Source organism: Haliotis rufescens, unplaced genomic scaffold (genome assembly GCF_023055435.1).
Source record: "Haliotis rufescens isolate VD_foot unplaced genomic scaffold, xgHalRufe1.0.p SCAF_19, whole genome shotgun sequence".
NCBI lineage: Eukaryota > Metazoa > Mollusca > Gastropoda > Lepetellida > Haliotidae > Haliotis > Haliotis rufescens.
This window is the reverse complement of record NW_025963879.1, coordinates 3,878,875-3,894,200: the sequence shown is the minus strand read 5'-3', so window position 1 is coordinate 3,894,200 and position 15,326 is coordinate 3,878,875. Positions and strand designations below refer to the sequence as shown.

Genomic DNA, 15,326 nt, shown 5'->3' with positions numbered 1-15,326 from the left:
ACCTGTCCGTTTAGGTAGATGAGATTGTATAGTTTGAGTAGTGCCTGGAGTAGTTTTTGGGGGAGTTTTTTAATTATTTGGTAAGAAGTTAGGTCTAATCCTGGGGCTGTGCCCTTTTTCCTGTTTTGGATTACGTAGAGGAGCTCCTCCATTTTCATCCGAAGACCAAGTCTTATGTAGCCAAGGTCACATAACATGGATTAAGTCATAAACATTAACAACAGTAATTAATCTGTGACATAGTGACACAGCTCCTTGGAGATGGCAGACAGTCAATGTACAATACAATGGGGATTAACAATTGGGATTAACATCTTATAGATAACAGCAACTAAGTGATTCAAGACATATACACGCCATGACTACAGGGAAATTAGCCTTTGTTCATTCAGACAAAGGTTGTCCTAAATCGGTAGCTTATAATGACATGCTTTCAAGGCATATTGACAGGCACATAGGGCACGTAGGAAATTGAACCTGGGTCTTCGTCATGACAAGTATTCGCTTTAATCACTAGGCTACCCCACTGCCCCTTTCTTTCATGAAGGCCGACAGACTCCCATTAATATATAGTTATGTGGAAGGGTTAAAAAATATTGCTACAGAAGAATGGGGTGAGGAATGGGGTTGTCTGATGAACCAGTATATGTTCTGCAAGACAGGAAGACCTGCAGTGGTGGGCTGGTGTCGTGGGAGACACAAGCTGGTGGTTGACACTTACACAACCAAGCCTTCAATTTGGGTTAGATGACACAATAATAATGTCAGTACAAAACAAAGTTGGTCATCAGAGGGGACAGTCAGTTTGCACAGCCCTCCATCACAAACATGGGCTTGCTGGAAACAGAACAATTTCTACTCAGTCTTTTCTCATCCGAGGGGAAACAGTTTTATTCAGTTATCAACATAGCTATGGGGAAACCTTGTTTACTCCGTTACACCAAGCAAATAACACACTGAAAATAATTCAAGCTAAGGAAATGCCTTCGGGAGCCAATATTCATAACAATAATGTTCAGTTTACAATCATGCTATGAATCTCACATTTTGTCTGTAATTTCAATATTTCAGTACCAGGGAAACATTTCAAAACCATCTACATACAGACAAATCGATAAAAATGTGCTTAAGCAAAATTCTTCCACAACTGCCCTTGGTAACTTTCCTTGAGGTGATCAATCACACACTACATGTCACCATGTCATAAAAGACCAATACATATTCAGTATGCTTCCTATATGTCCTCAACATACAGGCCATACAAGCTTCAAATACAAACACAAACTGAATACCAATAGCCTGTACCCATGGACTGCAAGGTTACATGCAACTGTGTACCCCGGGTTTTGAGGTAAACGAGACTGACAGCGCACCCCAAGTATAGAGGTAAACGGGACTGACTGCGTACCCCGGGTTTTGAGGTAAACGAGACTGACTGCGTACCCCGGGTATAGAGGTAAACGAGACTGACTGCGTACCACAGGTATAGAGGTAAACAAGACTGACTGCGTACCCCGGGTATAGAGGTAAACAAGACTGACAGCGCACCCTGGGTATAGAGGTCAACGAGACTGACAGCGCACCCCAAGTAGTGAGGTAAACGAGACTGACTGTGTACCCTGGGTATAGAGGTAAACTAGACTGACTGCGTACCCTGGGTATAGAGGTAAACGAGACTGAGTGCGTACCCCGGGTATAGAGGTAAACAAGACTGGCTGCGTACCCCGGGTATAGAGGTAAACGAGACTGACAGCGCACCCTAGGTATAGAGGTAAACAGGACTGAATGTACACACTGGGTATAGAGGTAAACGGGACTGATTGTTTACCCCGGGTATTGAGGTAAACAAGACTGAATGTTTACCCTGGGTATTGAGGCAAAGGGGACTGATTGCATACACCGGGTATACAGGTAAACGGGACTGACTGCGTACCCTGGGTATTGAGGTAAATGGGACTGATTGTATACCCCGGATATAGAGGTAAATGGGACTGATTGTATACCCCGGGTATAGAGGTAAATTGGACTGATTGTATACCCCGGGTATAGAGGTAAACAGGACTGATTGTATACCCCGGGTATAGAGGTAAACAGGACTGATTGTATACACCTGGTATAGAGGTAAACGGGACTGATTGTTTACCCCAGGTATTGAGGTAAACGGGACTGATTGTATACCCTGGGTATAGAGGTAAACAGGACTGATTGTATACACCGGGTATAGAGGTAAACGAGACTGACAGCGCACCCCAGGCATAGAGGTAAACGGGACTGACTGTATACCCCGGGTGTAGAGGTAAACGGGACTGATTGTACACCCTGGGTATAGAGGTAAACGGGACTGATTGTACACCCTGGGTATAGAGGTAAACGGGACTGATTGTACACCCTGGGTATAGAGGTAAACGGGACTGATTGTACACCCTGGGTATAGAGGTAAACGGGACTGATTGTATACCCCGGGTATGTAGGCAAATTGAGTATCAGAAATTAGAGTGTCAGATCAATCCCCCTTCAAGACACTCCTGGCTTCCAGGCATCAACAAGCAGGTATACACCCACACATATGAGTCCCTTGCTAACCTCCTTCCCTAATGGAACCCACATACAGCATGTCAGTGTCACAATACACTGGCCCACGAAGCAGTTACCTGTGTACATCAGAGTGACCACTATGTAGAATACATCGACTCAAGTCCTATCTGTGGTTGTAAGGGGCAGTTGGGTAGCCTAGTGGTTAAAGCGTTCACTCGTCACGCCGAAGACCCGGGTTCGATTCCCTACATGTGAAGCCCATTTCTGGTGTCCCCCGCCGTGATATTGCTGGAATATTGCTAAAAGCGGCGTAAAACCTTACTCACTGACACTGTCTGTGGTTGTAGCTAACAATAATTAATCCCAGTCATATAAACCACAACATGAGCAGAAGACAGCTGTAGGATTTAGTACATGGTATTGACTTGGGCTGTATATGTATCAAGATAGTTTTCTCGACAATGTACAATGGTGATACTAAATCTTTTTTATACAGTTAGAATCAAACACTGACATCATGATCATATGTAACAGACGTCTTTAAAAGAGAAAACATTTGATCTGAGACAGTTCTTGGCCACAGAAGTTATAATTTCACCACATCCCTTACGTTTGTATGCCCATTCCTCTGCAAAGTGAGATAAATCTGATCCCCTTTATGCGAACCTCACAAGATCCCAACTGCACAATATATAGCAGGCTTCCCAGCCGCTAGGAATGCAGCTTGTACACCCTTCCCTGGTGTTCTGTATTTACTGAGTGAACATTACAGGTAAGTGTGTGCATCACCCAGTGTAGTGGCAGGGCACCTGCTCCATCCAGTCCCATGTCATCAGGGGCTGCACAGTGACACACAGAGATGACAGCCTAGGAGACACTCCTTCACATACCTCCACCATCAATACACACAGCGGGGAGTCGGACACAGCTCACTGCATCCTGTTGGGTAGTCCTAAGCTGTACTACAGGCAAGATCACTGTATCTATACTCATTTGTACACCATTTTAAAGTTTTCTCTTCGGAACTGGATTTTTACAAATAAATCTGATATCTAATTAGCCAGTTACTAGTTTTTCAGCAAAGGAAATAAGATCAATCATGTTGCGATACAACCCTTGCAAATCAATGCTTCATATCAGATGCGTTCTGCTGTACTACCATACTGTATCACTGTCTCACTGAATACAGTGTCACACCACTAAAACACAAACTACCTAATGTCTTCATCAGGTCTGATCCCTGACGCAATCAGTACAGTGGGTCAGGCAAGGATTCTACACTTTTACAATATTTCTTACCACCAAAATAGTATTTGAACAACTAAGGACTTGACTAATATATGTTCAATGTGCGGCGAAATGAGAACAGTATTATATGATGATAACCCTAGCAATTGTATTGATAGATTAACTATTTATTGTCAAAAGAAGTAGTAATTTACCTTTGTTGTGGAATATTTTAATCATAATTATTGTCATGCATAGCACTTGTCTACTATCCTGTAAGGACAAAAAAAATGAACTGTGCATTTTAAAAGAAATAATTTAAGTCTGAGCATTATTTGATAACAAAACACTTTTTTTGCCGGACAGATAAGAATATTGCAAGAAGATATGGACAGACAAGCACACATGCTGCCAGAGTTCAATACTTCATGATCACAGATTACAGCTAAATGTGCCCCATTTATGAGGCCTTAAGGAAATAATGATTGAGACATTTAACATTAATACAGAAGATAATGGTTATGGAGAATTGTCCCCTATGTGACACTACCCTTGTAATGGAGAAAACAATGGTTCGTGTATTATGTCCTCTATGTCCATTGACGACGGAGGAAGCACTCACTGGCACTTCATGTAGTTAAACACACACACAAAATAGAAACTTTAATTGCTTCACTTCAATCATCAAGTTGACAAACTCACAATTAAATGCAAACTTCAAAATGAACATTTATCAATATACAGCAATATGCAAGACAATGTCTTCCATTCATAGTAGTCCTTATTGGTAATCAAGTGTTGAAGCAAGAAAAGTTTAGCATCTATTCAGAATGGGTTAAATGTATTGAAGATGTATTGTGATACAAGTCAAATATAATAATGCTGTCATCTTCCCTGACTTGAGGGGAAAGCCTGAGTGTGATTGAAAATCAGCTGTTTTCAAACCACAATAACTTTCCACTGATTTAAGCAATGTGAAACTATCAACAATGTTATGTGCAACGATCCACATCGTCAGGGTACACTGACATGTAAACAACCGAGGGGGCCAAGTCTGACCACCTGATCCATTACATCTACAGCTGAGGTTGCTAGGGACCTTACCCAGAATTAATTTTTCATCAACAAAAGCCCACCTCACATCATGTTTCTACCCCCCAAACAACGCCTGATTGGGCAGCTGGAGACAAGTCTGGGATACATTGCACCACCTTCCAGTTTATACACAGTAGTAGACTAACACTTAGTCTCTGAAAATATATAATTTTGACAGAAACAAATAACTCTATTTAAACTGAAAAGGATCCCCAGTGAGATGGGAGAGAGTTGCTTCATTTAGGACTTTTGTATTTCTGAAAAGGGCTGGGTGGGAGAGAATATGATATGGTTCAGGGACTCAGTGAGACAGACATATACACTGTGAGAGCTACTGCATTCATTGTGTCTGTCTGAGATAGGTGGCCAAGTCTCATGGGACCACACTCGGAGTATGATGGCTGGTGTGATGAATCAATAACACACATGAAGTTTTTCTGATGACTATGCAGTTGATCAGGCAACTCCTTGTGAGAGAGGATGCTGCCATTATCTTATCTGTGCACTGATTAACAGGAAGTTGAACATAAATGTGACTGTACATTTACCAATAACATAAATATGAATATTCAACAGTATCACAAAAATTAGCTTCAGGACACTAATTACTAATATTACATACTAATTTGTATTTGTCAGGAGAGTTTGATGAAGTATTGTCATTTTATGTCCTGTAAGTATGTCGCCGATTTCATAAACATATAAACCCTACACGTTTCACCCCTCGAAGCATGCACATTTATTAGCAACATTATATGCAATCATAGACTGGATCACTTGCTGTACTGTTTGAGGATTCTATCTGTTTGAGAGTACCCAAGACATTATGGGATACAACAATCTGCAAAAGCCTCAAGGGCAAAAGCAAATAAAAAACTTTTTCCATCAATCATGGCCACTTGAAGACTTTTGTTATCAAATCAGGAAATTGGGTCAGAGAACAACAACATTACTTGAGGGTAGAAAACAAAAATATAGATGACTCACCTGGTAAAATGGCTACTCCTGATCGAAGCAGATCATAGTCGAGATCCATGATAACTCGGGGACAGTCTAAGTCCCGCTTGGTGTGGTATCCATTACTGCTTAGACTGCCACTGCTACTGTGGCGACTACAACTTTGACTGGAGCCTCCATCCTTCACCGATGCTGATGAGAAATCTGCGGATGAAGAGATACCACTCTCATCATTACAGTCTTTGTCTGCCATTGTAATTGGGCTTACATTCACCATATATGATTGGCAAACATGGCCACAATGAGCTAACTCTGTCCGCCCATTCTTTGATGAGAGCTGTACAATTATCTATTCACATATCCAAAGTTTGCCAACTTTCACTCAGGGTATGACTCAGACACTCATTGACACAGCTTAGTGGCAGACGACACGATACCATGCAGTTTACTGTGCTGCAACCACTGCCACTAAAACAAAGCTGGCATGAATGAGGGCAGACAGCTACTTCCATTCACAAGATACTTTCCCAATGTTTCTTTTCTCCACCACACTGCTCCATGACGAATGACAGGCATTGTCTACTCCAGAATCTGCACTCAACTTCACTCCATTAATCCACAACACTACAAAGGCCGATAAACCCCAAATGCTACATTATCCCATGGTTTAGACAAGTTACACAAACTGGAAGAAGCAAGACTTGGTCTGTAATGGAAGAGCAAACACCAGGATAGCATCCATCAGCGTCTACGGGCTATTGTCTCCTGCCCATCCCAACCTCAACACTGCCAGTGTAGTGTGACCCTGGCCAGGTATCCAACCCCCCTTAATAAAGGTAGACTGTGATCCTAGTGTTCTGCACTGCATCACTCCGTGGCATCACATACCACTTGCCTATATAGAACACACCGCTGTACCTAGCCTGTGTGCTCCTCTATAGGAAATGGGTCAATAACAACGTTTATACCACATGGTGAAGAAAACATTTACATCACAAAAGCAAATTGTCTTCAGCTTCAACAAAGAATGTCAAGAGACGAGTGACCTGAAATGATTTGAATATTCTAAGAAATCACTTGTAATCAACCAGTTCACACTTGAAAAATTAAATATAAAGGTAATCAATAAATACTGAACGTCAACAACCATGACCAGAGTTGCTAAGATGACTTACTATGGGCTTGACAACACACTAGTGGTAAACTTACAATAGTTTATGACCTATTTGCAAAAGACCCACATGTATACATATTGAATGTCACCGGGCTGCCAAGTCTATCATATAAAGCTACAAATTTTGGCCTCAGACCCCTCAATACATGTCCATACAGCACCTGCAATAAAACTCTCAGCTTCAACCCCTGCCATAGTCCACACATGGCCCTTCAGATCAGCTTGATAGGATTACAAGGAATTACATGACATTAGCAGTGTGAGCCAACCTTACATAACTGAGTGGAAAATCAACTGTGGTCAATCATGTTAGCCTTTGTCATGTTGTTAATTGTCTGGAAGGTTGTTTGGTGTTACATGCAATATTTCACCTCAGCTGACTTTTGCCCACTGTAGAAATGGACACACACTTGATAGTCCTCCAGAGACTATCAGGGTACTATTGATTTTATATTCACTTTATTTACATATGGGATAAGGTATTTGTATGCAGAATAGACTGATTGATTGTGGGTCCCTCAGTGAAATACTTCCATCATTAAATGATGGCTTTACCATGTAGTGCAGTGGAGTCTATAGCAATTACAAGTCTTGTTGACAAACAGTGCATTCAGCACAAGGTTCAATGGCCCATGATTTCCCAGTACCTGATGCTTGGTAAGGCTACATAGGGGTCCCAGGCTCACAACCTGGTGCTTGGCAAGGCTACAGAGGGGTCCAAAGCTCACAACCTGGTGCTTGGCAAGGCTACAGAGGGGTCCCAGGCTCACAACCTGGTGCTTGGCAAGGCTACAGAGGGGTCCCAGGCTCACAACCTGGTGCTTGGCAAGGCTACAGAGGGGTCCCAGGCTCACAACCTGGTGCTTGGCAAGGCTACAGAGGGGTCCCAGGCTCACAACCTGGTGCTTGGCAAGGCTACAGAGGGGTCCCAGGCTCACAACCTGATGCTAGGCAAGGCTACAAAGGGGTCCCAGGCTCACAACCTGATGCTTGGCAAGGCTACAGAGGGCTCCCAGGCTCACAACCTGATGCTTGGTAAGGCTACAAAGGGGTCCCAGGCTCACAACCTGATGCTTGGCAAGGCTACAGAGGGGTCCCAGGCTCACAACCTGGTGCTTGGCAAGGCTACAGAGGGGCCCCAGGCTCACAACCAGGTGCTTGGCAAGGCTACAGAGGGGTCCCAGGCTCACAACCTGGTGCTTGGTAAGTCTACAGATGGGTCCCAGGCTCACAACCTGATGCTTGGCAAGGCTACAGAGGGGTCCCAGGCTCACAACCTGATGCTTGGCAAGGCTACAGAGGGGTCCCAGGCTCACAACCTGGTGCTTGGCAAGGCTACAGAGGGGTCCCAGGCTCACAACCTGGTGCTTGGCAAGGCTACAGAGGGGTCCCAGGCTCACAACCTGATGCTTGGTAAGGCTACAGAGGGGTCCCAGGCTCACAACCTGATGCTTGGTAAGGCTACAGAGGGGTCCCAGGCTCACAACCTGATGCTTGGCAAGGCTACAGAGGGGTCCCAGGCTCACAACCTGGTGCTTGGCAAGGCTACAGAGGGGTCCCAGGCTCACAACCTGATGCTTGGTAAGGCTACAGAGGGGTCCCAGGCTCACAACCTGGTGCTTGGCAAGGCTACAGAGGGGTCCCAGGCTCACAACCTGATGCTTGGCAAGGCTACAGAGGGGTCCCAGGCTCACAACCTGGTGCTAGGTAAGGCTACAGTGGGGTCCCAGGCTCACAACCTGGTGACAGTGCTATAACTATCCTGTTTGAGTAAAAGGGTTATATCTGTTTATTGTCGACATGTTCAAGTTCTAATGCTTTTTGTAATTTATTAAGACCTGATCTTTCTAATGGTGCTGTCTCTGCAATGTTTCATGGGTGTCATTCTGATCGGTCGAATGTATGGTTAAGAATAAGAAAATAGTGGTCAACCAATCAGCATTGTGTAATCAAGCATATTCGATGGATCAGTACCGAGATTAACAATCTCCAAAACAGAGCATTCCAATATTTATCAAATAGGGGTGTAAAGACAAAAAAGATTATGAGTTTGGATGTCAGCACTGTTTTATTCATGACAAGTGACTGACTTAAATTTCATGATATCAACATCTTCAGAAGAACGAGTACTTACATAGCGTTAATTCCAACACAGCCAGCAAGTTCACAATGGAATCTGTCCATTCCATGAGTCTATCTGTCTTTAAATTGGAGTACTATCTTTAAAAATATACTTGATCGCTGTTGATCATAACCACCAGGACTGTAATACTTCATGGCTCACATCTTTATGTAAAACTAAACTTTTATGTTCACAGACATTATAGGTACTGAAAAAAACTGTCAAAATTTATACAATTGATATTTAATAGTGTACACATGTATACATGTTTACTGTCTTACATCTTGTCATGGGCTGATGTAAAACATCTCAGACTCTTTTACCACTGTGGGTGGTTCTTATGAGAGAGAATTTGGATTGATTGATTTACGAAGCAAACTGATTGTCAAACTAAATGAAAACAATAATCGCCTTATTCTCCTTTTAAAACATACTTAAACCCAAGCTCACATAATCCAATTTCCGCAAGGTAACCACAGAGTATCATAGATTTGCTGTTATTCAAAGCATAAATCGACATCAGGGAGACAGTATTATTTCAGACTAGTGCAACACAATGGCAGGGAGACAGTATTACTTCAGTCCAGTGCAACACAATGGCAGGGAGACAGTATTACTTCAGTCTAGTGCAACAATGGCAGGGAGACAGTATTACTTCACACTTGTGCCCCGTGATGGCAGGTAGACAGTATTACTTCAGTCTAGTGCAACAATGGCAGGGAGACAGTTTTAAATCAGTCTTGTGCCCCGTGATGGCAGGGAGACAGTAGTACAGTCTAGTGCAACACAATGGCAGGGAGACAGTATTACCTCAGTCTAGTGCAACAATGGCAGGGAGACAGTATTACTTCAGTCTTGTACCCTGTGATGGCAGGGAGACAGTATTACTTCAGTCTAGTGCAACACAATGGCAGGGAGACAGTATTACTTCAGTCTTTTGCACCGTGATGGCAGGTAGACGGTATTACTTCAGTCTTGTGCCCCGTGATGGCAGGGAGACAGTATTACTTCAGTCTAGTGCAACACAATGGCAGGGAGACAGTATTACTTCAGTCTAGTGCAACACAATGACAGGGAGACAGTATTACTTCAGTCTTGTGCCCCGTGATGGCAGGTAGACGGTGTTACTTCAGTCTTGTGCCCTGTGATGGCAGGGAGACAGTAATACTTCAGTCTTGTGCCCCATGATGGCAGGGAGACAGTAGTACAGTCTAGTGCAACACAATGGCAGGGAGACAGTATTACCTCAGTCTAGTGCAACAATGGCAGGGAGACAGTATTACTTCAGTCTAGTGCCCTGTGATGGCAGGGAGACAGTATTACTTCAGTCTTGTGCCCCGTGATGGCAGGTAGACAGTATTACTTCAGTCTTGTGCCCCGTGATGGCAGGGAGACAGTATTACTTCAGTCTAGTGCCCCGTGAAGGCAGGGAGACAGTATTACTTCAGTCTAGTGCCCCATGATGGCAGGTAGACAGTATTACTTCAGTCTAGTGCCCTGTGATGGCAGGGAGACAGTATTACTTCAGTCTTGTGCCCCATGATGGCAGGGAGACAGTAGTACAGTCTAGTGCAACACAATGGCAGGGAGACAGTATTACCTCAGTCTAGTGCAACAATGGCAGGGAGACAGTATTACTTCAGTCTTGTACTCTGTGATGGCAGGGAGACAGTATTACTTCAGTCTAGTGCAACACAATGGCAGGGAGACAGTATTACTTCAGTCTTTTGCCCCGTGATGGCAGGTAGATGGTATTACTTCAGTCTTGTGCCCCGTGATGGCAGGGAGACAGTATTACTTCAGTCTAGTGCAACACAATGGCAGGGAGACAGTATTACTTCAGTCTTGTGCCCCGTGATGGCAGGTAGACGGTATTACTTCAGTCTTGTGCCCTGTGATGGCAGGGAGACAGTATTACTTCAGTCTAGTGCCCTGTGATGGCAGGGAGACAGTATTACTTCAGTCTAGTGCCCCGTGATGGCAGGGAGACAGTATTACTTCAGTCTAGTGCCCTGTGATGGCAGGGAGACAGTATTACTTCAGTCTTGTGCCCTGTGATGGCAGGGAGACAGTATTACTTCAGTCTAGTGCCCTGTGATGGCAGGTAGACAGTAATACTTCAGTCTAGTGCAACACAATGGCAGGTAGACAGTATTACTTCAGTCTTGTACCCTGTGATGGCAGGGAGACAGTATTACTTCAGTCTAGTGAAACACAATGGCAGGGAGACAGTATTACTTCAGTCTTGTGCCCTGTGATGGCAGGTAGACAGTATTACTTCAGTCTAGTGCCCCGTGATGGCAGGGAGACAGTATTACTTCAGTCTTGTGCCCTGTGATGGCAGGGAGACAGTAGTACAGTCTAGTGCTACACAATGGCAGGGAGACAGTATTACTTCAGTCTTGTACCCTGTGATGGCAGGGAGACAGTATTACTTCAGTCTAGTGCAACACAATGGCAGGGAGACAGTATTACTTCAGTCTAGTGCCCTGTGATGGCAGGGAGACAGTATTACTTCAGTCTTGTGCCCCGTGATGGCAGGTAGACAGTATTACTTCAGTCTAGTGCCCTGTGATGGCAGGTAGACAGTATTACTTCAGTCTAGTGCCCTGTGATGGCAGGGAGACAGTAATACTTCAGTCTTGTGCCCCGTGATGGCAGGGAGACAGTTTTACTTCAGTCTTGTGCCCTGTGATGGCAGGGAGACAGTATTACTTCAGTCTAGTGCAACACAATGGCAGGGAGACAGTATTACTTCAGTCTAGTGCCCTGTGATGGCAGGTAGACAGTATTACTTCAGTCTAGTGCCCTCTGATGGCAGGTAGACAGTATTACTTCAGTCTAGTGCCCTGTGATGGCAGGGAGACAGTATTACTTCAGTCTTGTGCCCCGTGATGGCAGGGAGACAGTATTACTTCAGTCTAGTGCAACACAATGGCAGGGAGACAGTATTACTTCAGTCTCTTGCAACACAATGGCAGGGAGACAGTATTACTTCAGTCTAGTGCAACAATGGCAGGGAGACAGTATTACTTCAGTCTAGTGCCCTGTGATAGCAGGGAGACAGTATTACTTCAGTCTAGTGCCCTGTGATGGCAGGGAGACAGTAATACTTCAGTCTAGTGCCCCGTGATGGCAGGGAGACAGTATTACTTCAGTCTAGTGCCCTGTGATGGCAGGGAGACAGTATTACTTCAGTCTAGTGCCCCATGATGGCAGGGAGACAGTATTACTTCAGTCTAGTGCCCCGTGATGGCAGGGGGAAAGTATTACTTCAGTCTAGTGCAACACAATGGCAGGGAGACAGTATTACTTCAGTCTTGTGCCCTCTGATGTGGGGAGACAGTATTACTTCAGTCTAGTGCAACAATGGGAGGGAGACAGGATTACTTCAGTCTTGTGCCCTGTGATGGCAGGTAGACAGTATTACTTCAGTCTAGTGCAACACAATGGCAGGGAGACAGTATTACTTCAGTCTAGTGCAACAATGGCAGGGAGACAGTATTACTTCAGTCTTGTGCCCCGTAATGGCAGGTAGACAGTTTTACTTCAGTCTAGTGCAACAATGGCAGGGAGACTGTATTACTTCAGTCTAGTGCCCTGTGATGGCAGGGAGACAGTATTACTTCAGTCTTGTGCAACAATGGCAGGGAGACAGTATTACTTCAGTCTAGTGCAACACAATGGCAGGGAGACAGTATTACTTCAGTCTTGTGCCCCGTGATGGCAGGTAGACAGTATTACTTCAGTCTAGTGCAACAATGGCAGGAAGACAGTATTACTTCAGTTTTGTGCCCTGTGATGGCAGAGAGACAGTATTACTTCAGTCTTGTGCCCTGTGATGGCAGGGAGACAATATGACTTCAGTCTTGTGCCCCGTGATGGCAGGGAGACAGTATAACTTCAGTCTAGTGCAACATAATGGCAGGTAGACAGCATTACTTCAGTCTTGTGCCCTGTGATGGCAGAGAGACAGTATTACTTCACTCTTGTGCCCTGTGATGGCAGGGAGACAATATGACTTCAGTCTTGTGCCCCGTGATGGCAGGTAGACGGTATTACTTCAGTCTAGTGCAACATAATGTCAGGTAGACAGCATTACTTCAGTCTTGTGCCCTGTGATGGCAGGGAGACAGTATTACTTCAGTCTAGTGCAACATAATGGCAGGTAGACAGTATTACTTCAGTCTTGTGCCCCGTGATGGCAGGTAGACAGTATTACTTCAGTCTAGTGCAACACAATGGCAGGTAGACGGTATTACTTCAGTCTTGTGCCCTGTGATGGCAGGGAGACAGTATTACTTCAGTCTTGTGCCCAGTGATGGCAGGGAGACAGTATTACTTCAGTCTAGTGCAACATAATGGCAGGTAGACAGTATTACTTCAGTCTAGTGCAACATAATGGCAGGTAGACAGTATTACTTCAGTCTTGTGCCCTGTGATGGCAAGTAGACAGTATTACTTCAGTCTTGTGCCCTGTGATGGCAGGGAGACAGTATTACTTCAGTCTTGTGCCCCGTGATGGCAGGTAGATGGTATTACTTCAGTCTAGTGCAACACAATGGCAGGTAGACAGTATTACTTCAGTCTAGTGCAACATAATGGCAGGTAGACAGTATTACTTCAGTCTAGTGCCCTGTGATGGCAGGGAGACAGTAATACTTCAGTCTTGTGCCCCGTGATGGCAGGGAGACAGTATTACTTCAGTCTAGTGCCCTGTGATGGCAGGGAGACAGTATTACTTCAGTCTAGTGCCCTGTGATAGCAGGGAGACAGTAATACTTCAGTCTAGTGCCCTGTGATGGCAGGGAGACAGTATTACTTCAGTCTTGTGCCCCATGATGGCAGGGAGACAGTATTACTTCAGTCTAGTGCCCCGTGATGGCAGGGGGAAAGTATTACTTCAGTCTAGTGCAACACAATGGCAGGGAGACAGTATTACTTCAGTCTTGTGCCCTCTGATGTGGGGAGACAGTATTACTTCAGTCTAGTGCAACAATGGGAGGGAGACAGGATTACTTCAGTCTTGTGCCCTGTGATGGCAGGTAGACAGTATTACTTCAGTCTAGTGCAACACAATGGCAGGGAGACAGTATTACTTCAGTCTAGTGCAACAATGGCAGGGAGACAGTATTACTTCAGTCTTGTGCCCCGTAATGGCAGGTAGACAGTTTTACTTCAGTCTAGTGCAACAATGGCAGGGAGACTGTATTACTTCAGTCTAGTGCCCTGTGATGGCAGGGAGACAGTATTACTTCAGTCTTGTGCAACAATGGCAGGGAGACAGTATTACTTCAGTCTAGTGCAACACAATGGCAGGGAGACAGTATTACTTCAGTCTTGTGCCCCGTGATGGCAGGGAGACAGTATTACTTCAGTCTAGTGCAACAATGGCAGGAAGACAGTATTACTTCAGTTTTGTGCCCTGTGATGGCAGAGAGACAGTATTACTTCAGTCTTGTGCCCTGTGATGGCAGGGAGACAATATGACTTCAGTCTTGTGCCCCGTGATGGCAGGGAGACAGTATAACTTCAGTCTAGTGCAACATAATGGCAGGTAGACAGCATTACTTCAGTCTTGTGCCCTGTGATGGCAGAGAGACAGTATTACTTCACTCTTGTGCCCTGTGATGGCAGGGAGACAATATGACTTCAGTCTTGTGCCCCGTGATGGCAGGTAGACGGTATTACTTCAGTCTAGTGCAACATAATGTCAGGTAGACAGCATTACTTCAGTCTTGTGCCCTGTGATGGCAGGGAGACAGTATTACTTCAGTCTAGTGCAACACAATGGCAGGTAGACGGTATTACTTCAGTCTTGTACCCCGTGATGGCAGGTAGACGGTATTACTTCAGTCTAGTGCAACATAATGGCAGGTAGACAGTATTACTTCAGTCTTGTGCCCCGTGATGGCAGGTAGACAGTATTACTTCAGTCTAGTGCAACACAATGGCAGGTAGACGGTATTACTTCAGTCTTGTGCCCTGTGATGGCAGGGAGACAGTATTACTTCAGTCTTGTGCCCAGTGATGGCAGGGAGACAGTATTACTTCAGTCTAGTGCAACATAATGGCAGGTAGACAGTATTACTTCAGTCTAGTGCAACATAATGGCAGGTAGACAGTATTACTTCAGTCTTGTGCCCTGTGATGGCAGGTAGACAGTATTACTTCAGTCTTGTGCCCTGTGATGGCAGGGAGACAGTATTACTTCAG

The 15,326-nt window shown here is 44.7% G+C and overlaps 1 protein-coding gene across 5 annotated transcripts in view; it reads right to left on the bottom strand.

Moving 5' to 3' along the window:
- The window catches only part of LOC124119209 (puratrophin-1-like), a 248,489-nt gene that overhangs the window by 107,658 nt on the left and 125,505 nt on the right, over nucleotides 1-15,326 (bottom strand). For all 5 annotated transcript variants that reach the window (XM_048398816.1, XM_048398817.1, XM_048398818.1 and 2 more), the window contains one exon: nucleotides 5,845-6,018. In XM_048398816.1, coding sequence (XP_048254773.1) covers nucleotides 5,845-6,018 — 174 coding nt within the window. The remainder of the gene's footprint in view (nucleotides 1-5,844; nucleotides 6,019-15,326) is intronic.